The sequence below is a fragment of the Salmo trutta genome, chromosome 7 (genome assembly GCF_901001165.1).
Source record: "Salmo trutta chromosome 7, fSalTru1.1, whole genome shotgun sequence".
NCBI classification, from domain to species: Eukaryota; Metazoa; Chordata; class Actinopteri; order Salmoniformes; family Salmonidae; genus Salmo; species Salmo trutta.
In genome coordinates this window covers 10,218,583-10,245,541 of record NC_042963.1, presented here as the reverse complement: position 1 = coordinate 10,245,541, position 26,959 = coordinate 10,218,583, and the positions used below count along the sequence as shown (strand labels likewise).

The window sequence follows — 26,959 nt, the reverse complement described above, 5'->3', positions numbered from 1 at the left end:
AAACTTCTGATCCGGAAGAATACTTGTCCATTATGAAATCACAGGCGACAGATAAGTGCATTTAGTATACAGTAGTTTATTATAAAAAATATTTCACGGGCCGACATTGTGATCTGTGAATATGACCTTCGCCTTGAGACCAACGCGACGCTTGTACGCTCACCTGTCAACGTCTAATTTTGTGCAGTGTCGCACTATCAAGAAAGAACGCACTTTAAAAGTGAGCATTCAGTTAACTTGGTAATGTGTCAGTTTGTTCTGATATTTTGATCATACCGGTAGTTGATGTTTAAAAGCTTAATGAGCAGCATGATATAATCTTGTTCTGGTAGATAGATAACCGAAATGCACGACTGCATTTATTCTGTAGGCGAGTAGAGCCTTAGCCCTTGATCATGACTCAGTTCCATTGCATTACACATGAGATTCATTGGACGAAGGCGTCTTCTATAGGGGGAGTTTTGTTAAGATCCCGACGCTCGGTCTGAACATTAACATGCATCTCTTGCGCTACTGTTTTGGAAACACAAGAAGCTTTCATATCATATATATATATATATATATATATATATATTTATTTATATATATATTTATTTATTTATATTTATATATATTTATATATATATTTATATATTTATATATATATATTTATATATATTTATTTTTATATATATATATATTTATTTATATATATATATATTTATTTATATATTTATATATATATATTTATATATATATATTTATATTTATATATATTTATATTTATATATTTATATATTTATATATATTTATATATATATTTATATATATATTTATATATATATTATATATATATTTATATATATTTATATATATATATATATATATATATATATATATATTTATATATATATATATATATATATATATATATATATATATATATATTATTTTAACTAAAGGTTAAATTGATACACACCTTGTTAAGGTTAGTGTGGCCATTTCTCTATGTTACAGCACTTGTTTACTGTTCCGAACACCTGTGTGTAATGCCGCGTTCAAAACAACAGGGAACTCAGTGCAAATCATGAAGTCAGTGATCGTCAGTTTGGAACTCTAGAGAGGCCCGGGTTCCCGAGTTGGAATTCTGAGTTGAATAACCCTTCAAATCGATTTTTCCCAGTCGGAGCTAGTTTTTCCCGTGTTTCCCAGTTGTTTTGAATTTCATGTCGGAAGTCGGACATTAGTTTAGTCAGATGGTAGCACCCATAGCTGAATGGATCTGTGCAAACTGCTACATTATGTGTATATGTTTTATTTGAAGGATTCTTTCTCACTGATGAAAGATACGATATTTTTCGAAAGCCATATAGCAAGTGATGATGATTTCCATTTATAAACGTTAACATACAGCGTCGGGATTGTAGTTCATGTGTGGCATTTGTGGGCGAAGCTAATGGCTGAGAACTGTAGGGAGAAGGCAGAATGCCACCTAGTTTTCCAGAGCTAGTATAGCCTAGCCATCTAAGCTACCAAATAAGCACAATTACGTTGAACATGTATTTTTCAGACGTGTACATCACATGCATTTCAGGCTCTGGACGTCAAAAATACATCTTATACGAAAATGAAAAGACGTCTTGTACAGACGTCACATAGGACGTTTTTTCCGGATGTTTAAAGACGTCTTCTCCGGACATTGAAATCAGTGCATTATAGGTGTTGAATGAAAGGTAAAATAGGTATTTTACGGACGTGGAAAATACGTATTTTTCAGGCATTTAATCTATGGCCAAAATTCAACTGCTATACATTCTTAATTAAGTAAGCATTATATCTTCATAGGAAAGAGGAGCAGACTACAGACCACTTCAACTACAATAGCATTCTAGAGTAACGGTTACAGATGTTTTTATTTTTTGCTATGACTGATATGTTGTTTATCTATCTTAGTTGAAAGCACTGACTAAGTCACTCTGGATAAGAGTGTCTGCTGATTGACCTAGACCTAAATGTAAAAACAAATGAGTTGAATGCACTAAGTCACTCTGAATAAGTGTCTGCTGACTGACCTAAATGTAATGCAAAGCATGATGGGTATTAGTCTAATTAGTTTCGCCCCCAAACAAGTACACATTTGGCCGGTGCGAGCCAGATCTACATCTGAACGAATCATAAAGTACGGCACAGTTTAGTATAGTAGAATACAGTACAGGCCCCGGTTTCCCCATGGCGATGGAATTTAGGCTTATGGGTGTTTTAACAATGCATCTTTCCTACAACTGGCGAAGATGTAACACCCGTTTCACAAAACACCACACAGACAGAACGGTCGCTAAGTGTTTTGTTGAAGCATGTGTCTATACTGATGGAGTCGAAAGAAACGTAGAGCTGCTCTCCGATCACCCTTTTCCATTAAAGTCTTACCTTAACATTAGAATTATTTCACAATACTGATGACGAATCAGCTCCTCGAGAGATAAACACTCATGGCTGCAAATATTGAGGTGGCTTATTCTAATTCTTATCCAATAAAAATGCACTAAATCACAGATTTGGAACATTGAGCTCATGTTAGGCTACACATCATGAAATATGTTGAGGCAAAAATGACTGACAGGAGCCAAATAAAACTAAATTGAATGAACATGAAATGTATTTCAATATCATTGAAATACAGTATATAGGCCTATGTAGCCTATACTGTACAGTAGGTAGGCTATTTATCTAATGCAGTCATCTCAGTTTTCATTTGAAGCATCTTTTCATCCTTTGCTTGTTTGCAACAATTTCAAAGACATTGTATTTGTAGTCAACTTTGTTGTGAAGTTATCTGCAGTCACAGAGACAGATAAACCTCTTCTATGTATGAAGTGACACGGAAGGGCAAAAAGGCATCTATCAAAGCACTTAACTAACTGTTCTAAGAGTGGTCTGAGTCAGGCGTTAGAATATAAGCGTTTATAAGTGCATCGTTAATAACGATGGTTTTGGGAAACAGCTCAGATATCTATCGATGAACTTAGCCTTAAGATGCTTTTGGGAAACCAGGCCCAGTACAGGACAGTAGAGTTGTATTCGGTAGAATACGACACAGTAGAGATACATTTAGTAGAGTACAGTTTAGTAGGGTACAATAGGTTTCCAAAACTCTGTCCTAGGGCCCCAATTGGGTGCATGTTTTGGTTTTTACCCTAGCACTACACAGCTGATTCAAACAATCATAGCTTGAGGATGAGTTGGTTATTTGAATCAGCTGTGTATTTATTTATCCTGGCAAGTCAGTTAAGAACAAATTCTTATTTACAATGACCGCCTACCGGGGAATAGTAGGTTAACTGCCTTGTTCAAAACGACAGAATTTTACTTTGTCAACTCGGGGATTAGATTCAGCAACTTTTCGGATACTGTCCCAATGCTCTAACCACTAGGCTACCTGCCGCCCCTAGTGCTAGGGCAAAAACCAAAACGTGCACCCGGGGGGGGGGGCAGGATCGAGTTTGGGAAACCCTGCACAAGAGTATACTTTGCTTTACTTAAAAAGAAGACACATTCTCATTTACAGCAATGACCTGGGGAATAGTTACATGAGAGTGTAGGGGGATGAATGAGCCAATTGGAAGCTAGGGTTGATTAGGTGGCCATGAGGGACAGATTGGGAATTTAGCCAGGACACCAGGGTTAATAACCTTACAATAAGTGCCATGCAATCTATAATAACCATAGAGTCAGTACACCTGTTTAACGTCCCATCCAAAAGACTGCACCCTACAAAGGGCAATGATCCCAGTCATTGGGTTCTTTTTTTGTTGACCAGAGGAAAGAGTGCCTCCTACTGGCCCTCCAACACCACTTCTAGCAGCGTCTGGTCTCCCATCCATGGACCAACCAGGACCGACCCGGCTTAGCTTCAGAGGCAAGCCAGCAGTGCTCTACTATATTGTACTGTACTCTACAGTACTCTACTCCCCTTTTCTTTACTGTACTGTGCCGTCCAAACTTGTTAAACATAGATGTCTATGATTGACCCAAAAAATACGTTGCGTGACGTCAAATGCTTAGTGGGTACTTTCTTAAGAAGGTGCTGAAAACAAGGGTCTCTCTTTGTCAACCCTTATCTTTTGTGATTTTTTTATTTTTTTGTTGTTGTAATTTTCGGGACTTGTGAACAGTAATGCTTTATTACTTGTTACAAGCATGTATACATGTCTTTTTAAGGCTTATAATATTTATTTCTGTGCATTTTTTTAAATTCACCTTTCTGCCTTTCTTGTGTATAGAAGTATACAGTTTATTAATTCAGTCAGAAGTCCAATACACCTATGTGGTTCTTGTACAGTCCCCTTGTTCAGGTATGGCTAAACTGTTACTATTGTGTGTGTCCCTGTGTTAGAATGGTGGGTGGGAGCGGGTGATCCCTGCATTCCGCTCTGTGTGTGGTGAAGATGGAGTGTCCTTGGGTGAAGCAGTCAGGGAGCAACATGGCAGAGACGAGTCTGTACACAGGTGAGCTCCGCCGTCTGGCACCAAGCAGGTGTGTCCTGTCTCTAACATGCACGCACACATACGCACACACTCGATTTGTGTATGTGTTTCAGGGTTAGGGTCAATTCAAATTGAAGCCAGTCAATTCAGGAAGTGAACTTAAATTACAATTCAATAATTGAAAAAGAGGGCATTTATTTTCAATGTCTTCTCAATAAACTGAACAGTAGAAGCTATTTAAAAAAAATCTAAATGTGAATATTAAATTCACATAAATTCCTGAATTGACTGCCTTCAATTCGAATTGACCCAACCCTGATGTGTTTCTTGTGATGGATAGCTACAGGGATTCGGGGTGTGCCTTTGTGGTTCTAGGAGTATCCAATAAGTCTAAGTGATTGTTCTCATCCCAGATGTTGCCCCCCAGACGTAGTGGTGTGGCCGCGGAGTGTGGAGGAGGTCAGTGCCCTCGCCAAGATCTGCCACCACCACCACCTTCCCATCATCCCCTTTGGCACAGGCACAGGCCTCGAGGGAGGAGTGGGTGCACTTAAGGTGAGAGCGAATCAGTCTGTGTCAAGGAGAAAGATAAATACCAGCCTGGAAAGTTTGATTCATCTCTCTGAATTTATAGAGGAATTTATACATAATTTGATTAAGCTAATTGATTGTACACAAATGAGCCATTTTAATTGATAGGATTCAGATAATCTTCAATAAATATAGTAGCTAACATCCAATTTGGAACTTAATTCTTCCTAACAATGAGTAAGACATAAGGAATCCAATAAATCATAAAAAGCCACCCATGGAGCCAACACACCTCATGCCAATCCAACCCCAACAACCAGTACACAGTATCGTTTATCAGTGTTTGAAAAGTAGTATGGCGTATTGCTTCTTCTGCATCCTTTGTAATGTATATCCCTGTGAATCTGGTGATGGTTTTTCCCCCTCTTCAGAGAAATTAGTCATTGAAGTCACTTGCATTTTTTACCATAAATACCATGTTTTGTCCAATAGATGCCGCTGTTCCTGCTACTGCCACCACACCCTTTTATCCATGTTGCTGGTCTCTTGTGTTTATTAAATAAATCACAACATTCTCTTTGCAACTTTGGGTAGAAAACCAATAGCTATTGCTCATGAAGAAAATAGATTTTTATGGTCATCCTCACAATTCAAGCCTGTCCTCCATGAAAGCAATTCCGTTTTTCATTCTCTTAGGCTTAATTTCTGTCCATGAAACAGACCCTCTGTGTGTGGTTTATCCCCTTCAAAAAGGTCTGGATTAGTTAGACCATTCCTGGTGAACAAGCAAACCATTAGGCTACAGCACTTCAATGGTTCAAGTCCCAAATACACACTGTGTGTATATATAGTGTTTTGCAATGGTAATTGTATTGGGTTGGGTTTAATGGTAAATGTCACTAGTCACACTACATAATAGAGATGTTTTCTAAGAATTTGATTGAAAAACATATGACTGCCATGCAATGGATTAGATTTATTATTTTATAAGGGTTGTCATAACATTTTAGTCACTAGCCCATTTCTCCATCAACGTTTTGGGCTTGAAAGAAAAGTCTTCATATGAGAATTGCACCATACGGATAGTTCTCAGAGAGCTGCCACTTGTTGGACTATTCAAGGAGAGTTGGGTTGAAGCATTAGATTGCTAAGAGAAGGACAAACTGAATTGCTTTCATGGAGGACTGGCTTGACCACACAATTGACCACACAATACATTTTCATCATGAGCAAAAGCTATTGGTTTTCGACCCAATTTCCAAAGAAAATGTTGCGATTCATTTAATTAACACAAGAGACCAGAAAAATTGATAAAAGGGTGTGGTGGCAATAGCAGGAACAGCGGTATCTAGTGGACAAAACATGGTACTTTCACACAAATTTATGGTAAGTAATGCAAGCGACTTCAATGGCTAATTTCTCTAAACAGGGGTAAAAACCATCACCAGATTCACAGGGATATACATTACAAATGGTGAATAAGCAATACTCTAAGCCACAGCTCCATACTACTTGTCAAACATAGAGAACTCAATCAATCAAATGTATTTATAAAGCCCTTCTTACATCAGCTGATGTCACAAAGTGCTGTACAGAAACCCAGCCTAAAACCCTAAACAGCAACCAATGCAGGTATAGAAGTACAGTGGCTAGGAAAAACTCCCTAGAAAGGCCAGAACCTAGGAAGAAACCTAGAGAGGAACCAGGTTCTGAGGATACTGATTGATGGGTGGGATTGGCCTGGGTGGCTTTTCACCATTTTATTAGAGTCCATGTGTCTCACTCAATGATAGGAAAAGTTCAGACCAAATCGGATGTTTGGGTACTATAATTTGTTGACTATTATGTGAATCCAATTTGGGTACAATCAATCAGCTTTATTTCTCAATAACAATCTGAGATGCTGGGTGTCATGGCTTTTTGAAATGACATGGAATGACCCTAGAGAGAGAGATTACGAGAGTGAGAGAGAAGGTTGTTTTGTGTAAAAGCCGTAATAATTCATGTTGACGTTTTTTGATTCTCTTGCACAATGTTAGTCGGAATGTGTGTGACAGTAAGACAGGATGCAGTGTCATCATCTCCTAAAGGTGTCTAAATGAAGGGTGCTGTGTAAGAGGTCTTGAAAAAGGGCTCAATGTGTTGTCTGCCTGCTCTGTTTGGTACTGACGTCTGTACAGTGCATCCCTGACCTCTAATAACGTGGGTCCTTGTATTCACAATGTTTCATTGAGGGTCTATAGGAAGTATTCCAATTGTGTGTGTGTGTGTGTGTAAGGGCGGGGTGTGTTTTAGTCTGAGGAACATGGACAGGGTGTTGGACCTCCATCAGGAGGACTTTGATGTGAGCGTGGAGCCAGGTGTGACACGCAAAGGCCTCAACTCCTACCTGAGAGACACGGGCCTGTGGTTTCCTGTCGGTGAGTCACGTGACCTGCGATGATGTCACTGCTCCAACGGGTAGGCCCAATAGGCCTGTCACTATACACACGCCCGAGTTTAGTTAACCATTGTGAAATTAAGTGGAACGTTTTTCCATCGTGAAATAGGGCTCCATGGGTGGAAAATGTTGGGAACCCCTGATATAAGTAATCATACGAACTACCTTCATGTACAATGGTATTGCATGATCGTCATTCTCGCTGGCATTTTGTGCCTGAAGTTGTGAAGAATATTTGAAGTGTTGGGTATGAAATCACTGAGGTGTTCTACTGTCTGTCGGCACACACAGACCCTGGTGCAGACGCGTCTCTGTGTGGCATGGCTGCCACCAGTGCATCAGGCACCAATGCGGTGCGCTACGGCACCATGCGGGAGAACGTACTCAACCTAGAGGTGGTGCTGGCAGATGGATCCATCATCCACACAGCAGGCAGGGGGCGCCGGCCCCGGTAACACACCCAGACATGGATATATTCATGGTTATATACATCATTGGTTACACTGCTAGGCCTGAAACAGAAAGTGACAGTTAAAACATGTTTTAGTGTTTAACTATTAACAACCCATGTGGTGTTCTCTCTCTCTAATTTCACCAGTAATGAGGACATGTATGACCTTTGACCTTCTCTCGTCTCCGTTAGGAAGACGTCAGCGGGCTACAACCTGACCAACCTGTTTGTGGGTTCAGAGGGCACTCTGGGGGTGATCACGAAGACCACCCTGCGTCTCTACGGGGTGCCAGAAGCCATGGTGTCTGCTGTGTGCACCTTCCCCTCTGTCCAGGCAGCAGTGGACAGCACTGTGCAGGTCCTCCAGACTGGAGTGCCCATCGCACGCATCGGTGAGTAGACGAGGTGGCCGTTTACTAGTTTTTTAACACAGAACTGACCTCTGCGTTCATTGTTTTCTAACTGTAAGGTGCCTGTCCATCTTAAACTGGCACTGAGCAAGAGACTGCTATGCATTCTTACTTAAGAGTAACCAAGGGCTTTAGACACTAATTGGAGGACCTGATGCTATTTAAAACACTGACCAAGTGTTTTACCACCATCTTCTCAGTGGAGCTGGAGCCTTGTTCTAAACCAACCACGTCTGTCCTTTCCAGAGTTCCTTGATGATGTGATGATTGACGCCTGTAACAGCTTCAACTCGCTGTCCTACCCCGTGGCCCCCACTCTCTTCCTGGAGTTCCACGGCACTGAGAAGAGTCTGGAGGAGCAGGTTACCGTCACAGGTGTGTGTTTTGTTGCTATACGGTGTTATACTGAATGTGTGATGTAATTGTACGTTAAGTTAACGTTACTTGCGATAGTTTGCTGTAAATTTGACTTGTGAGAGTGAGATTTCTTCTTATTTGTTGATGGGAAACTGTCCAGAGGAGATCACGCAGGCTAACGGTGGGTCAGACTTTAGCTGGGCACGGGATGCAGAGACCCGCGGGCGCCTGTGGAAGGCACGACACGATGCCTGGTACGCTGCCCTGGCACTCAGACCGGGCTGCAAGGTAAGGCTCTGACTCGACTCAAATAATTATTGATAAATAATGTAAATCGCTTTGGCATTATTGTTTGTAATGTTGTAACAGGAATGTGCTGACTCCATTTTGGTCCTGCAGGCCTACTCCACAGATGTGTGCGTCCCTCTCTCTCGTCTCCCTCAGATCATTGTGGAAACCAAGGAGGACCTGATGCTAAACGGACTCACAGGTAACGGCTAGCTAACAATCAACACAGACTCCCTCGTGGGGCGTCACTCAGAGGATACAGTGTTTGTGTATGTTACTGTACATGTTTGTGTGTGACCAGTAGTGTATTGAGAATTCTTTCTCTCCTGAGGTCCGATCGCGGGTCATGTTGGAGATGGAAACTTCCATTGTATAATGGTCATGGACCCCAATGACCAGGATGAGGTCATTAGAGTTCATGAGTTCACTGAGCGACTGGCCAGGTACTGTATGTCTCTCTTTCCTTTCTCCTTTATTGCCCCCTTGTTCCTGACCTTTGAACTCATTCCCTCTTATCCCTGTATTTATAGTTCTCTGTTTCTGTCACGCTGTAGGAGAGCACTGGCCCTGGACGGGACATGTACGGGGGAGCACGGGGTGGGCCTGGGGAAACGAGCGTTGCTCCGAGAGGAGATGGGACCCCTGGCCATCGAGGTCATGCAGGGCCTCAAAGCCACCCTAGACCCCAAGAACCTCATGAATCCTGGGAAGGTTCTGTAGCTGAAGGTACTGAAGCTATGACCTTATCAGAGCACCAAATCAATGAATGAAGTGTAATACAATACATTTGTCTGCCAGAGGGCGTCAGGAGTCTATAGTATTTAATAGCGTAACTGACTGAGTACCAAGGGCAAATTGTGTTATTTTTGCCTGTCCCCCGTTTTTCCTGTTAAGTTCCTCAGAATTAACTGCTGCTAATTTAGATGTTATTACAATGGAACAGTAGCTTGAAATTATTTACTATTTGCGACAAACCTAATGCAACGTTTTGTGTTTTGTTTCTGCTAAATTGTGTGCCCTGTTGATGTGTACATACTGTATTCAAACTGTAATTGGCCACTTCTGATTGACAATGAAGTATTTTTTAAATAAAAATCCCTCATATTGCCATGGTGAAGTTGCTCTTATGTCTAAAGATTTCTTCTTACAATCTGATTTGTTCCTCTTAAGACAATCTTCGCTGATGCCTTGAAATTGGGTGAACAAAGTAACTAAATGATAAGCATTTACACACCATTTCATGAGTAGATTTGTTAAAATTAACATTTAGGCCTGAATCTAGTTAAGGAAATTACATGGGAAAAACATGTTTATTTTGACTTTTTTATTATTATATTTATCATTACTCATCCCACAGATTGCACATCAAAATCATGAGACAATTAGTCGATACCTCCAAAACAGGCATCCATTCACATCCTTTGGAAAAAAAAGTAATCAAAAGACATTAAAACTAAATAAAGCAAGAAATGAAGGTATGGCCCTTTAGAGCGTTGAGCAAGGCTACAGTTAGCAGGAGACGTGAAGTTATATAGTTTATATCATAACTGACTAGTAGTCCGTCTCCCCTGTGTTCCTTGTTCAGTCTGAGAAGCTTGGTGGTTGTCTGCTTGCTTAATGGATGGTTTTTGTAGTGTACTCACGGGTATGAAGCAGATAACCCTGCAAAAATACTATTCTCTACATTTTAATCTAGCACAACTGGAAAAAATATTCACCCATTTGTTCAGCTTTGTTTTTTTTTCTCCCAGAATCATCATTCTGTTATTCTTTATACATTAGAGGGAATCTTCTTAAATGTGAATAAATAAATTGTAACCCCGGAATAGCTCAGGTGTAACCCCGGAATAGCTCAGGTGTAACCCCGGAATAGCTCAGGTGTAACCCCGGAATAGCTCAGGTGTAACCCCGGAACCGGAATAGCTCAGGTATAACCCCAGAACCGGAATAGCTCAGGTGTAACCCCAGAACCGGAATAGCTCAGGTGTAACCCCGGAATAGCTCTAAAATGTTTGGGTTGATGGGTCTTGAACACCTCCATTACAGTAAGTCACATCAGCCAACACAACCAGAGAGGACATGACCTATTTCAGCAGAAAGCATATGGGGCACAGACAGTCTCTTAGGCCAAGAGGCATCACACACACAAACACACTCAAGGCCCTTACAAAGAAATGACTCATTCTGATCAGTGTCTCCCCATCACAGCAACAACCTGGCGGACAAAAATAACTACATAGTGTATGTCATGTCGATTTTCTGTAACTGTAAACATTAGCGAAATGACACATTCACACAGGGAAAATGGACATCTAAATTGTAAACGTTTCAAACACAGACCAACACACAGTATTGTCTCAGACTTCTATTTGACCCTTTAGCAAATCAGGCTCTCACTACAGAGATCATCATCACCCCAACCACACCACGGGTACGGTGACTGACGTCATCCTCACCGCCCCAGCACATAGAACGTAAACCAACTGTCCCCCACAACACACAAGCACACATTCACACACCACCAAGCATAAACAATGTACCCCCTCCACACACAGAACAAGTGTAGTTTGACTGGCATCTTCACTGCCCCAACACATATAGAAGCATAAACTACACCATGACACCGCCCACACACACACACCCCACACAGACCGACCCTGCCTGCCCCGCCAATTCTGTACCTCACACACCGCTACTCCACCTCAAAGCGAAGACTAAGAGAAGCCCATGTGACTCCAGCTAATGAGTGAGTGGGTGGGTGCTGTAACTCTGGTGATTGGGGGGAGCTTCTGTCGGATGATCAGACAACGTCCTGGGAGTCGACCTTTCCCTGGCACACAGGGTGCATCCAGCCCGATTCTTCCTCCTCCTCTGTCTCTTCTGGTGAAGGCCATGCGAGGACTGGATCCAGATGAGTGACAGGGAGCCAGGGAGCGCTAGACTCTGGAGGCAGAATGGAGGGCAGAGCAGGGGGCCAGGGCATGTGGTGGGGCAACTGGCTGGGGGGGGGACAAGCGGCCTGGTGAGGCAGTTTGCCTGGAGGGGTGGTCAGCCTGGTTGGGCCGACTGGTAGTCTCTACGGCTGAAGGGGCAGGGAGGCGGGGCACTCTGTAATGCATGTGGAAGTGACAGTATTGGCTTGATGTTTCTTCTTTTGGTTCAGTTTGCTAGGAATTTTCTTGATAGCTCAATTGATTGGTTGTTTTGATTGTTTCATTTTTTTGGTTACTTCAGTATCCAGATATCCATGGTTTGACCATAAAGTGCCCTGAGAGGTTATAGCATATAATCAAAGTGGATACAAAAAGACAGTTAAGGATGTTATTTAAATGCATAATTCACACTTACAGAATGCCATAATTTCATACCGACTGAGAATGTTAGTTTTATTCAGTACATGCATGTGTGCGTATGTATGCATTATACAGTGCATTTACACCGAGTATACCAAACATTAGGAACATTCCTAATATTGAGTTGCTCAATTCGTCTTGGCATGGACTCTACAAGGTATCAAAAGCATTCCACAGGGATGCTGGCCCATGTTGACTCCAATGCTTCCCACAGTTGTGTCAAGTTGGCTGGATGTCCTTTGGGTGGTGGACCATTCTTGATACACACGGGAAACTGCTGAGCATGAAAAACACAGCACCTTTGCAGTTCTTGACACACTCAAACCGGTGCGCCTGACATCTACTACCCCGTTCAAAGGCACTTAAATAATTTGTCTTGCCCATTCACCCTCTTTAACCTGGCTCCTCCCCTTCATCTACACTGGATTGAAGTGGATTTAACAAGTGACAATAAGGGATCCTAGCTTTTACCTGGATTCACCTGGTCAGTCTGTGTCATGGAAAGAGCAGGTGTTTTTAATGTTTTGTACACTCAGTGTAGATGTGAGTGAGCTATTGCAAGAGTATGTTCTCATCATATTACTACTACCACCTAGTTACACTGAGTGAGTGTCCAATTTGTATCATAGTGTTCTTGTAAGAATCTCCTGTCCCCAGTCTCCTGTGTGGAAGAGAAGGGATGCTCTCACCTTGAAGCAGTAGTAGGACTAGCAGCACAGAGGTCAGTCAGTCTGAAGGATGCTCAGGGCAGGACCGATTAATCTCAAACCAGGAGTCTATACAGCTGGGAGAGGAAGAGAGGAGAAAAAAAACAACCATTACATGAATGCACATATCTCTGGCCTCAGTTACGGTATATCACTGAGGCCTAATTGTATTGCCCCACTGAGTATAATTCATCTAGTGGAGTCATCTCAGGCTGGGTAATCCTGTGAGCCTGCGTGCTTACTGTACAGTGCATTGGGAACGTATTCAGAGCCCTGGACTTTTTCCACATTTTGTTACGTTGCAGCCTTATTCTAAAATATATATATTTTTTATTCCCTCAATCTTCACACAATAACATATAATTACAAAGTGAAAAAAGGTTTTTAGAATGTTATGTAAATGTATTAACTAAAAAACAAAAATACCTTATTTACATAAGTATTCAGACCCTTTGCTATGGGAAATTGAGCTCAGGTGCATTCTGTTTCCATTGATCATCATTGAGATGTTTCTACAACTTAATTGGATTCCACCTGTGGTAGATTCAATTGATTAGACATGATTTGGACAGTGCATGTCAGAGCAAAAACCAAGCCATGAGGTCAAAGGAATTTTCCCTTGAGCTCCGAGACAGGATTGTGTCAAGGCACAGATCTGGGGAAGGGTACCAAAAAATGTCTGCAGCATTGAAGGTCCCCAAGAACACAGTGGCCTCCAACATTCTTAAATGGAAGAAGTTTGGAACCACCAAGACTTTTCCTAGAGCTGTGCCCTTGGTCAAACTGAGCAATCGGGGGAGAAGGGAGGTGACCAAGAACCCGATGGTCACTCTGACAGAGCTCCAGAGTTCCTCTGTGAAGATGGGAGAACCTTCCAGAAGGACAACCATCTATGCAACACTCCACCAATCAGGCCTTTATGGTAGAATGGCCAGACGGAAGCCATTCCTCAGTAAAAAGGCACATGGCATCCCACTTGGTGTTTGCCAAAAGGCACCAAAAGGACTCACACCATGAGAAACAAGATTCTTTGGTCTGATGAAACCAAGATTGAACACTTTGGCCTGAATGCCAAGCATCACGTCTCGAGTAAACCTGGCACCATCCCTACGGTTAAGCATGGTGGTGGCAGCATCATGCTGTGGGGATGTTTTTCAGCGGCAGGGACTGGGAGACTAGTCAGGATCGAGAGAAAGATGAACAGAGCAAAGTACAGAGAGATCCTTGATGAAAACAGGCTCCAGAGCGCTCAGGCCCTTAGACTGGGGCGAAGGTTCACCTTTGAACAGGACAACGATCCTAAGCACACAGCCAAGGCAACGCAGGAGTGGCTTCGGGAAAGTCTGAATGTCCTTGAGTGGCCTAGCCTGAGCCCGGACTTGAACCCGATCGAACATCTCTGGAAAGACCTGAAAATAGCTGTGCAGTGACGCTCCCCATCCAACCTGACAGAGCTTGAGAGGATCTGCAGAGAAGAATGGAAGAAACTCCCAAAATACAGGTGTGCCAAGCTTGTAGCGTCATACCCAAGAAGACTTGAGGTTGTAATGCTGCCAAAGGTGCTTCAACAAAGTATTGAGTAAAGGGTCAGAATACTTATGTAAATGTGATATATATATATATATATATATATATATATATATATATAAAAAATATATATATTTTTTTTTCTTCCAATTAGCAAAATTTTTGAAAAAACTGTTTTTGCTTTGTCATTATGGGCTATTGTGTGTAAATTGTTTTTTCCCCCTCATCAATTTAATCCCTTTTAGAATAAGGCTATAACGTAACAAAATGTGGAAAAAGTAAAGGAGTCTGATTGAATACTTTCTGAATGCACTGTACAGTCCGGACCAGGAGTTGAGTCAGAGGGTTCGTCAAATGGCACCCTATTCCCTATGGTGCATGTCCTTTGACCTGAGCCGTATGTGCCCTAGTCAAAAGTAGTGCACTATCTAGGGGATAGGATGTCATTTGAGACGCAGCCTGAGAGCTGAGTCGTACCTCACCTTTTGTGATAGATGCAGAGACAAGGCAGTCTGGCGATGGTGTCTCCTTGCTGCAGCTCCTCCAGACAGATCACACATTCCCCGGCATCCCTTGCTAGCACGTCATCTGTGACACGCAGGCAGACACACACACACACACACACACACAGGAAATCAGGCACACACAAACACATGCACGCACAAAAGAAAGCAAGACAACGGGGAGTTTCAATGACACATCACATCGTACCAAATATGAAAAACTAAGGCAGTGTGTCACTGCCACAAGAACAAAACTAAAATCAGTAAAACACTGGAGACTATTCCACTAAAGCAACAATAGAACAGGTACACCAGAATAGAACAGAGCAAAAGAAACGCAGCTGTGCACTCTGCCATTCAGGTGGAAGAGCATCCAGTCAGTGCGTCAGAGGAGAGGGAGGACTAGGCCTTGTCTGGTTGCTGCTGTGTAAAATAAACAGCAGGGGGCAGCATTGAGCAAACTCTGGTCTGGACCAACACAACCAGAGAAGAAGAGGCGAAGCAAGAGTGTCCACTGCTGTCAAAATCTGTCCATGCAGGAATACAGCGATAAGCAGACCGATAAGCAGACCGCCTGCCTACCCGCCTTTTGGGACAACGACTACTATTTTTAGGGCAGAGACACAACCATCTCACACAGCATATACACAGTATCTCTAACACAACTCACTGATGCAGGGTTTTACCGGCTTACACCGGGCCAACACATTGTTTGGCTTCTAGACCCAACATGGCTCACAGTTACTGTCTCTGTGCACAGGAAGACAGTACACGAACCAGAAAACTGTGTGTGTGTGTGTGTGTGAGAGCTGTTACTGGAAACATCCAGCCATTTGTTCAGCAAGGTAATGATCAGCAGGCTAGAACACGGTAGCTCATACCCCAACAGTGAGTCACTGAAACACATTTTGCAACAGCTATTGTTCTTAGAATAGGAGATTGTGGATTCCAGTAAAACCTAGTTTTAATTTGACAGGAAATGCTGCACTGCACAGTGCCAGAACAGAGTAGGACACCAGACCACATCCTGTTACAGCAACTCAAAACGTTCCCTGGAAACACCAGTGTGTGTGTACGCGCACATCGTTCTTGTCATGACTGTTTTGTTTGAGTGAGAGTGGGGTTTTAGAAAAAAGGGTAGACTTAAACAGTAAGGCCCAAGGGGCTGTGGTGTATGGCCAATATATCATGGCTAAGGGCTGTTCTTATGCACGACATGAAGCGGAGTGCATTTTTGCTTTTATAAACTGGTTACCAACATACACGGAGTATATTAAACATTAGGAACACCTTCCTAATATTGTGTATCAAAAGCTTTCCACCGGGATGCTGGCCCATGTTGACTCCAATGTTTCCCACAGTTGTGTCAAGTTGGCTGGATGCCCTTTGGGTGGTGGACCATTCTTGATACACACGGGAAACTGTTGAGCGTGAAAAACAGCAGCATTGCTGTTCTTGACACAAAGCGGTGCACCTGACACCTACTACCATACCCCGTTCAAAGGCACTCATTTTTGTCTTGCGCATTCACCCCCTGAATGGCACACAAACACAATCCATGTCTCAATTATTTCAAGACTTAAAAATCCTTCTTTAACCTGTCTCCTTCCCTTCATCTACACTGATTGAAGTGTAATTAACAAGTGACATCAATAAAGGATCATCGCTTTCACCTGGTTGGTCTATGCCATTGAAAGAACAGTAAACAAGTATGTTTGTGTCATACCCGTGGTATATTGTCTGATATACACATTCTGTTTTAGCCAATCAGCATCACAGACCCAAACTACCCAGTTTATAAAACGGGATGGTGAGGTGGACGTGATTATTGAACCTCTGGTAGTCCATTCAAAGCATTTAAGGAAGTAAAGGTTAGATTTTTAAATTACCCTTAATGAAATGTTTGGTTAGGTTTGAGCACTGGGTGAAAACAGTATTGGAACAAAGGAAAGCGGGAGGAGGAGGGATGAGAGAGGGGATGTGGGGAAGCTAAGGTGAAGGGAGGAGAAGACTGCGTGAGATGGAGTGAGACAGACAGAAGACATATGCTCTGAATGTAAATCAGCTTAGCTGGCTGCCCAGTCCCGTCAACCCTCTGCCTCCCCCTCTCTCCCCACCCCCTCTCCTCCAACATCCTCAATCTCCAAAACTGGTCCTCAGTAAATTTATACACAGCTGCTCCCTTTCCACACCCTTGCAGATAGAACAATAAGCACCCCCCCCCCTCCCCCCCTCACCTCCTGCTCCTTAGATTGTTATCCTCTTAGGAGCTATGGCATCAGCGGCTCGCTTTGCATTATGCCAGCCAGCCAGCCAGAGGGAGGGAGTGTGTTTTTGTGCATGCGATGTTGTGTACATGGGGGGATTTAGGTCTTCACACTGCAATGTGCAGTATATGTCTATATATTTGTGTCTGTGGGTATGCATTATTATTTGTGTGAAGTTAGTTAGGTCTTATGTTTTATGCGTATGCATGTATGTATGTGTGTGTGTTTTCTAGGAATCTAGGGGTGTTTGAGTGAGTGACTGACTGTGACACTGTTTTAGTAGAAATGTAAGTTGGAGATTGAAGGATAGGTGTAGCCAGTCCACGTGAGCTGACTACTGTCTTTTTTGGGCTACGGCATTGCATGATGATATTTTAATACCTGTGGTTAAATATAGCCCTTGCAGAGAGAGAGGAGATTTGGAGAGAGAGGAGAGAGAAAGAGTTTGGCTTTTACAGCACAGGTGATGGCTGCCTGCTAGTCTGGAGGACACACAGAGACAGACAGGGAAGCAAGCCATGCTTGAGAAAGCCATAAAAGAAAAGTACTTTAATCCTATTTGATGTGTTTGGGAAGAATGCCAAATCTCTGTTGGCAATATACTGTATGCAAATGACACGGAGTGGGAAAAGAGTTTATCTGTGAAATATAAATGAATAATTCAATAACGTCAAGATATTACACTGTCTCTTACAGTTGATGGTGTACGGCGCTGTTTTTGACCAACATTAATGCACTTATATATATATATCACCACCCCTATGTTAATCTCCTAGCAGGATCAATACTGGCTGGGGTAGACAGGAGTTCACAGGTATAAGCACAATGAAAGACCACTGGGTCAACCACACAAATAATGTGTGGCATTTCTAACCAGTAACCAATATCACAATGTCAATCTTCTGGCCAGATACCCACACCTCACCCAACCCATACAAACACACACTGTATGGATCCTCTATGTCATTATTATAGACACACACAACTCTAGCTGCAGGGTGTGTGTGTGTGTGGAGGTACATTGGCCATGCAGAGAGATCTGCTGATGTGTGACAGGCAGCGGGCCCAGCTGATTGACAATGGACCACAGAGCATTCTGGGAAATAAGATAAGCCGCAGTCCTGTCCCCATGTGTCACTAACTCAGGAGATTGCAGAGCGAGAGATTGGGATGGTGTTCTTCGGCTTGCAAGCCTCCCCCTTTTTCCTCCAATCATGGCCAAACAGTTCTATTTTTGTTTCATCAGACCAGAGGACATTTCTCCAAAAAGTATGATCTTGGTCCCCATGTGCAGTTGCAAACCATAGTCTGGCTTTTTTTATAGCAGTTTTGGAGCAGTGGCTTCTTCCTTGCTGAGCGGCCTTTCAGGTTATGTCAATATAGGGCTCGTTTTACTGTGGATATAGATACTTTTCTACCTGTTTCCTCCAGCATCTTCACAAGGTCATTTGCTGTTGTTCTGGGATTGATTTGCACTTTTCGCACCAAAGTATGTTAATCTCTAGGACACAGAACGCGTCTCCTTCCTGAGCGGTATGATGGCTGAGTGGTCCCATGGTGTTTATACTTGCGTACTATTGTTTGTACAGATGAACGTGGTACCTTCAGGTGTTTGGAAATTGCTCGCAAGGGTGAACCAGACTTGTGGAGGTCTACAATTATTTTTCTGAGTTCTTGGCAGATTTCTTTTGATTTTCCCATGATGTCAAGCAAAGAGCCACTGAGTTTGAAGGTAGGCCTTGAAATACATCCACAGGTACACCTCCAATTGACTCAAATTATGTCAATTAGCCTATCAGAAGCTTCTAAAGCCATGACATCATTTTCTGGAATTTTCCAAGCTGTTTAAAGGCACAGTCAACTTAGTGTATGTAAACTTCTGACCCACTGGAATTGTGATACAGTGAATTATATGTGAAATAATCTGTCTGTAAACAATTGTTGGAAAAATTACTTGTGTCATGCACAAAGTAGATGTCCTAACCGACTTGCCAAAACTAGTTAGTTAACAAGAAATTTGTGGAGTGGTTGAAAACAAGTTTTAATGACTCCAACCTAAGGGTATGTAAACTTCCGACTTCAACTGTATGTAACCTGACCCAAGTTATGACATTACCAACCAAAACGTTCACTAATAGGTCCGGTATCACATCATCAACTTGTATCGATCACATTTTTACTAACATGGCTGAAAATTGTTCTAAAGCTGTATCAGTGGCACAAGGTTGCAGTGATCATAACTTGGTTGCACTCACTAGGAAAACTAAAATACCAAAGGCTGGCCCTAAGATAATCTACCGCAGGTCCTACAGAAGGTTCAATCAGGACTCATTTGTGGATGAGATTACGAATGTGCAACGGTTAGAAGTGTGTAGTAAGGACGATCCTGAAATGTCACCAAGTTTGGTTATGAAATTATTTATGAGTATAGTTGATAAGCACACCTCTTTAAGAAAATGCACTGTGAGGTCAAACGGCACCCCATGGATCGATGATGAGCTGAGAAATTGAATGATTCAACGTTATGATGCCAAAAAGGTAGCAGATAAATCTAGCACTCTGTTTGATAAGCAGAGTTATTGTAAATTAAGAAATCTTGTGACCAAGCTAAACAAAGGAAAGAAGAAAGGATTCGATCAGCACAAAATGAATGAAGGGTGATGGGAAAAAGCTGAGGGGAACGTTGAACACTATTATGGGTAGGAATTCGAACATGTCTGCCTCTTTTGTTGAATCAGAGGGTATATTTATTACAAAACCACATGACATCGCAAAACTACTTGAATGAATATTTTACTGGCAAAGTGGACAAGTTGAGGAATGCTATGATTCCAACTGATGGCTCCATGTCATATACCCTTATAAAAGATTGTATCATGAAGGAGAGGCAATGGATGTTCGAATTTCATCAAATAGAAAGGGAAGAGGTAGAAAGGATGCTGTTGTCTCTTTTGGATGACAAGTCACCTGGTACAGATAATCTTGACGCCAAATTGCTTAGAGCTACAGCTAACCAAATATCTACCCCAATCTCTTATATTTGTAATAGGTGCTTGATGTAGTGGGTGTGCCAGAAGTCTGGAAAGAGTCAAAGGTTATTCCACTACCTAAGGATAAAAAAAATAAAAATCTGCATTCACTGGTCCTAATAGTCGTCCTATAAAGTTTGCTGCCTGAGTTAAGTAAATTATTGTATCTGTACAAATCAAGGATTATTTCTCATGTAGTGATCTGATAACGGGTTTCCAGCATGCATACAAAGAAGGGCATTCTGCGAGTACGGCTTTAGCACAAATGACAGATTATTGGTTAAAGAGTATGGATGACAGGAAGTTAGTTGGTGTTGTGTTGCCAGATGTCAGTGCTGCTTTTGATGTAATTGATCATGAACTGTTACTAGGTAAACTCAAATGTAATGGTTTTAAGTCTGCAGCTCTATCCTGGATGGAAAGCTACCTATCCAGGAGAAGGCAAAAATTGTTCTTTAAATGGTAGCTTTTCAAACAGTAAAGATATACACTGTGGTGTTCCTCAAGGAAGTTGCCTAGGCCCACTTCTCATTACCTTCAGTAATGAACAAAGCAAGAGTGGTCATGTATGCTGATGACTCTACAATGTATAGTGCAGCATCAGAATGTAATGAGCTAACAGATGTACTGAGCAGTGAACTAAGAATGGTGTCTGAGTGGGTTGATATGAACAAATTGGTGTTGAACATTTCTAAAACTAAATGTATCGTAATTGGTTGAAGATATATGTTTGCTGATGATCCCCAATTGAATGTGTTGATGAATAGAACGCATGTAGAGCAAGTGAAAAAAACTAAACTACTAGGCATCATGTTGGATGCAGCTTTATCATGACATAGATAATATTTTTGTTAAGATGGGTAAGGGAATTGCTGTCACAAGAAAATGTTCAGAGTATGTAACATCTAGCACACTGAATCAGGTGATTCAATCCCTGGTTCTATCACACTTAGAGTACTGTCCGGTTATATGGTCATCTGCAGCAAAGAAAGATATACAAAAGCTCCAAATGGCTCAAAACAGGGCTGGTAGATTACCTCGTCATTGCTCTATCCGTATGAATATTATCCAAATACGTCAGAATCTCTCATGGGTTCACGTTAAAAACAAATTACAATCTAGTCTTCTGATTTTCTTTAGAAATGTTACATAAAAAAAAAAAATTAAAAATGATTTTTCAGTCCAGTTAGTACATACTAGCAACACGCATAACCACCAAATCAGACAGGCAAATTCAGGGCAGCTAAAACAACCCAAGCCAAGGAGAAATCACCTTAAATCTACAGTTTTATATAGAGCCATAGCTGAATGGAACAATTTACCAATCCATATTTCTCAGGCAAAAAATAAACCCACCTTCAAGAAAAAATTATTGTTCTTTACATCTAATGCGATAGACCATATGACTGGACAAGAAATAGAAAGCATCAACTGAATGTTAAATGTGTTTCCTGTCAGGTATTTTAATGATCTGTATTGTCTACTTGTTGAATGTTTGTGAAGTCTTGAACGTGGTTGTTTGTAATGTCTTGTTAATTGGTGTTGGAACCCAGGAAGATTAGCCATCGTTACGGCGTTAGCTAATGGGGATCCTAATAAAAATTACAATCGCAATCTTTTTCTACCCCCATTCCTTTTCAGCCCCTCATCTATCTCCTTCTCCATCTCCATCCTGACAGACCTGGCTTTAAACGAGCCCCAGAAAACAGACTGGTCATACGTGACACGTAGCCCACAGGGTCACCTTCAGCCCCAGACCGGAACGGAAAGCGGTCACTCAAACAGGTAGCAGTCAGTCAGTCACAGGGGTGACCAAGGCTGCAGGCAGCCATCTCAGCTAGTCACGCTGTCAATCAAACAACCTGGAGCCAGGCCGGCACACAGGGTCACGGGAAAAGAACAGCAGACAAGCACCCATAATGCCCTGGGAAAGCTGATTGTATACCTGAATCGACTCTGAACATATACCTGGCTTGACTCCCTGAACATACTTATATGTGCTTAGCTGACACTCTGAACATTTAACTGTCTCTCCTACAATTTGAGCATACTGACTTCACATGAACCAAACCCAATTACAGAGCTAATGGCATACATACACTATCTCTGTGTTTGGCTACTGTATGGCACATGTCGATCAGGTTTTTCTTGTTTAGATACTGTGATTACTTCAGTACAAGCAGCTCAAGCCATTGATATAGACATACAGGATTCTAATTCTATGGCTACAGTCTGCAATCCTGAACTCTCATATCGAGGCATGTCCACAGACAGACAGTAGTAATATGGAGAGAATCGATGGAGGGAATAACACTCGCCGTGACCCCCCAGCTCCGGTACTAGAGAGACGGCTCATATAGAGTTCACATCTACATTCCCACAGTCACAGCCAACATCGACATAGGGGGGGAGAGAGCATCATAGGAGACGGGGATGAGAGGCTACGTGAGCAAGAGAGAGACAGAGGGAAGTGTGTCTCAGAGGAGGAAAAGTGACAAACAAGAGGGGAGAGAAGAAGAGATGAAGAGCAGGATATAGGGTCTGGGGAGAGGTCGAGGAAGTGTGTCTCACCATTATAGGACAGGCGGGGCTTGCTTAGACACATGATGAAGTGCACCTCCATCTCATTGGACGCCACAGACTTGGAGCAGACAGGACACTTAAACCCTGTGGAGAACGAGGTTAGACCTTAGTATACACACACACGTTAGTTACACTGGCGCTCAAAGCAACCATCCAATTTACAACAGTGAATAAGTGAAACAAATTATCTTAGATTATTACAAACCAATGTTCCAAACTAAAATGGGAGCACCACAAACATTGGCATCAACCATGGAGTCACACTGAATCACTCTGTCTTTTCTAGTCAGTCCCCTTTGCATGACAATGTGATACAGACCTGTCCCCTATTAATCATGTAATACAACAATTATCATCTGTAAAAATGTTGAATGTTTACCTGCATATGGAAAGGGACTGCAGATGGAAATGAGCTGTGTTGAAAAAGCTGGTGAGATATACAGTATGTTGTCCCTGACTAATAAACTAAACTCTTTTTCAAACTGTGTTGATACAAATCTGGCACATAGAGTGAGTCATTAATCACATACTGTAAATCCCATCTCAAATAACAGACATGACTTACTGCAAAGCCCTATTTTAGCTATCTCCCTTACGATGTTTGGTTTCAGCTTTGTGCATACAACAGCATTAGCAAAGCACATAACAGGAGATTACATCAATTCCTGGCGTCGCTCTCTATCCAGCCACGGGTGGAGTTTTGCATCAGGAGCTCTCAATACTGCTTAAACGCAGACACTAGTAGTGTTCAGCTGGCTGCACCCAACACCTTAAAACGTGCACAGCAACCATAAAACAGACACCGGGGTAGTGTCCCAAATGGCACCCTTTCCCTGTATAGTGCACTACTTTGGAATATAGGGTCTCATTTGGGACACATCCCAGTAGTGTTTAGCTGGCTGCTGCACCAAACCCTTTACATTTATTTACACAGTTACCATCCCAGATCCCACAGCGCTGGGCTGGACTTGCCAGTGTTTTAAATGTACAATAGCAGGCCATTATCACACAGCACACTATGCACACACGCTGTGCTGTGTTTGCATGGTCAGAAATTAGCTAAGCCGTGCCAAAATCAGCGTGTTTTTGGTACAATCATAACTATGCACTCATGAAGATGTTGCTATTCATTTAAACTGGTAGCATATGACCGAGCTATTCTTCATTACTAGTTAGTTATTCATGTATTTTAGAAATAATAAATATATATATATACACTGCTCAAAAAATAAAGGGAACACCTAAACAACACATCCTAGATCTGAATGAAAGAAATAATCTTATTAAATACTTTTTTCTTTACGTAGTTGAATGTGCTGACAACAAAAATCACACAAAAAGAATCAATGGAAATCCAATTTATCAACCCATGGAGGTCTGGATTTGGAGTCACACTCAAAATTAAAGTGGAAAACCACACTACAGGCTGATCCAACTTTGATGTAATGTCCTTAAAACAAGTCAAATGAGGCTCAGTAGTGTGTGTGGCCTCCACGTGCCTGTATGACCTCCCTACAACGCCTGGGCATGCTCCTGATGAGGTGGCAGATGGTCTCCTGAGGGATCTCCTCCCAGACCTGGACTAAAGCATCCGCCAACTCCTGGACAATCTGTGGTGCAACGTGGCGTTGGTGGATGGAGCGAGACATGATGTCCCAGATGTGCTCAATTGAATTCAGGTCTGGGAAACGGGCGGGCCAGTCCATAGCATCAATGCCTTCCTCTTGCAGGAACTGCTGACACACTCCAGCCACATGAGGTCTAGCATTGTCTTGCATTAGGAGGAACCCAGGGCCAACCGCACCAGCATATGGTCTCACAAGGGGTCTGAGAATCTCATCTCGGTACCTAATGGCTGTCAGGCTACCTCTGGCGAGCACATGGAGGGCTGTGCGGCCCCCCAAAGAAATGCCACCCCACACCATAACTGACCCACCGCCAAACCGGTCATGCTGGAGGATGTTGCAGGCAGCAGAACGTTCTCCACGGCGTCTCCACTCTGTCACGTCTGTCACGTGCTCAGTGTGAACCTGCTTTCATCTGTAAAGAGCACAGGGCGCCAGTGGCGAATTTGCCAATCTTGGTGTTCTCTGGCAAATGCCAAACGTCCTGCATGGTGTTGGGCTGTAAGCACAACCCCCACCTGTGGACGTCGGGCCCTCATACCACCCTCATGGAGTCTGTTTCTGACCGTTTGAGCAGACACATGCACATTTGTGGCCTGCTGGAGGTCATTTTGCAGGGCTCTGGCAGTGCTTCTCCTGCTCCTCCTTGCACAAAGGCGGAGGTAGCGGTCCTGCTGCTGGGTTGTTGCCCTCCATGCTCTGGACACTACGCTGACAGACACAGCAAACCTTCTTGCCACAGCTCGCATTGATGTGCCATCCTGGATGAGCTGCACTACCTGAGCCACTTGTGTGGGTTGTAGACTCCGTCTCATGCTACCACTAGAGTGAAAGCACCACCAGCATTCAAAAGTGACCAAAACATCAGCCAGGAAGCATAGGAACTGAGAAGTGGTCTGTGGTTACCACCTGCAGAACCACTACTTTATTGGGGGTGTCTTGCTAATTGCCTATAATTTCCACCTGTTGTCTATTCCATTTGCACAACAGCTTGTGAAATTGATTGTCAATCAGTGTTGCTTCCTAAGTGGACAGTTTGATTTCACAGAAGTGTGATTGACTTGGAGTTATATTGTGTTGTTTAAGTGTTCCCTTTATTTTTTTGAGCAGTATATATATATATATATATATATATATATATATATATGCCGCTGGGACAGCAGTGGGCAGAATGTGTCCTTCCGCATTTTCTCTTTATTCAGTAGAGGGAAGGACAGCATAAATGTGTCAGTGGTGGGATTCGTAACCGTATTGCCCATGGACAATATGTGCTTGGGAGACTGCAGCACTACCGCTATGCCACGCTCCCGCACCGGAATGTGTGTTTAGTGTCAGGATCTAAAGTCTTTCTTTGAGGCTTGTCTGGTTTCTATGAGTCTGTCTGGGATTTACCTAGAGAGCATAAAGCATTAAGCAGACGGACCAGCACAGTCGGGAGAAGAGGTGGAGAGATGAAGACAAGCTGTAGAGGTCTAGGTAAGGGAGTAGCTTGAAAGATAAGTATGACAAAGGGATGAAGGTGGGATTGATAGAGGGAGGGAGAAACTAAGAAGGGAAGTAAATGTAGTCAGTAAACCAGGGCCCCCTCCCCACCCACCAGCCCCCCACGGCAGCTGACCCACTTTTCCCCTGGCTGCTATTTTCAGCCCCTCCTTAGGGACAGACGGAGAGAAGGATGGAAGAAATTTGAGAAAAAAAAGAGAGGTGCAGGAGGACTTTATAAGAGAGATGCTCTGCAGAGGTTGGATGTATCTGATGGACAGAGAAAGCCCATGAATCACCTCCCAGAAGGCAAGAGGCCAGAGAGGAACTATCTGTAAATGGCAAAGCAGACATTATATGGCAGCATCTCTATGACCATTCCAATGATCAAAGAAGTGTTCAAACAGATTTCACTTGACAACACTGTGGACCTTTTACCCTCATCATGGAATGGAAACAATGCTAATTTACCCTTCCCTATCTTGTTCAGACTTCCGCCCATTTTCTCTCACTGAATATAAGTGTGTGTGTCCATCCACTGAGGCAACATCAGCCTCTGAGAACATACTGTAACCGAGAAATAGCACTCTAATGTGAGGTCAAATCGGGGCAAAAAGAAAATCACAAGACTGCATCAAAACACAAGCAAACAAAGATATTCCCTACAGTGAACACAGTGTGTGTCATGAACACAGAGCTGGCCCTTCATCAAACCACACATACTTCATACTGGCAGAGAAAACACAAATAATCAACACAATAATACCTACATGAAACTAAGACTAACCAGCACACCATAACAGATTTCTTATGCGTGATCACGCTCTCCGTAGCCAATGGAAGTGAGACCTTTAAACAGGTTAAATTCACAAGGCCGCAGGGCCAAATGGATTACCAGGACGTGTACTCAGAGCATGCGCTGACCAGCTGACAAGTGTCTTC

General features: G+C 42.6%; 2 protein-coding genes across 2 annotated transcripts in view; one reads left to right on the top strand and one right to left on the bottom strand.

Annotated features, from left to right (window-relative positions):
- Positions 1 to 10,055, top strand: ldhd (lactate dehydrogenase D). The gene is made up of 11 exons (XM_029757920.1): positions 1 to 220; positions 4,373 to 4,485; positions 4,878 to 5,019; positions 7,274 to 7,415; positions 7,727 to 7,886; positions 8,079 to 8,278; positions 8,543 to 8,671; positions 8,814 to 8,941; positions 9,053 to 9,143; positions 9,273 to 9,384; positions 9,496 to 10,055. Exons 1-11 carry the CDS (start codon positions 122 to 124, stop codon positions 9,659 to 9,661), a joined length of 1,482 nt encoding a protein of 493 aa, XP_029613780.1. The 5' UTR covers positions 1 to 121; the 3' UTR covers positions 9,662 to 10,055.
- A 195-nt stretch (positions 10,056 to 10,250) lies between these two features.
- The window catches only part of znrf1 (zinc and ring finger 1), a 30,375-nt gene continuing 13,666 nt past the window's right edge, over positions 10,251 to 26,959 (bottom strand). Inside the window, exons 2-5 of the mRNA XM_029757921.1 lie at positions 22,899 to 22,994; positions 15,011 to 15,116; positions 12,984 to 13,078; positions 10,251 to 12,209 (exon numbers count right to left, since the gene is read on the bottom strand). Of these exons, the coding sequence (XP_029613781.1) occupies positions 13,021 to 13,078; positions 15,011 to 15,116; positions 22,899 to 22,994 (260 nt within the window). The 3' untranslated portion in view covers positions 10,251 to 12,209; positions 12,984 to 13,020. The remainder of the gene's footprint in view (positions 12,210 to 12,983; positions 13,079 to 15,010; positions 15,117 to 22,898; positions 22,995 to 26,959) is intronic.

Bases quoted from the DNA above. Each gene is read 5' to 3' on its own strand.
- ldhd (XM_029757920.1), top strand. From the start codon at position 122: ATGACCTTCGCCTTGAGACCAACGCGACGCTTGTACGCTCACCTGTCA. The intron at 4,486-4,877 runs GTGAGCTCCGCC...TTCTCATCCCAG, and splicing joins AGAGACGAGTCTGTACACAG to ATGTTGCCCCCCAGACGTAG. The intron at 9,144-9,272 runs GTAACGGCTAGC...TTCTCTCCTGAG, and splicing joins GATGCTAAACGGACTCACAG to GTCCGATCGCGGGTCATGTT.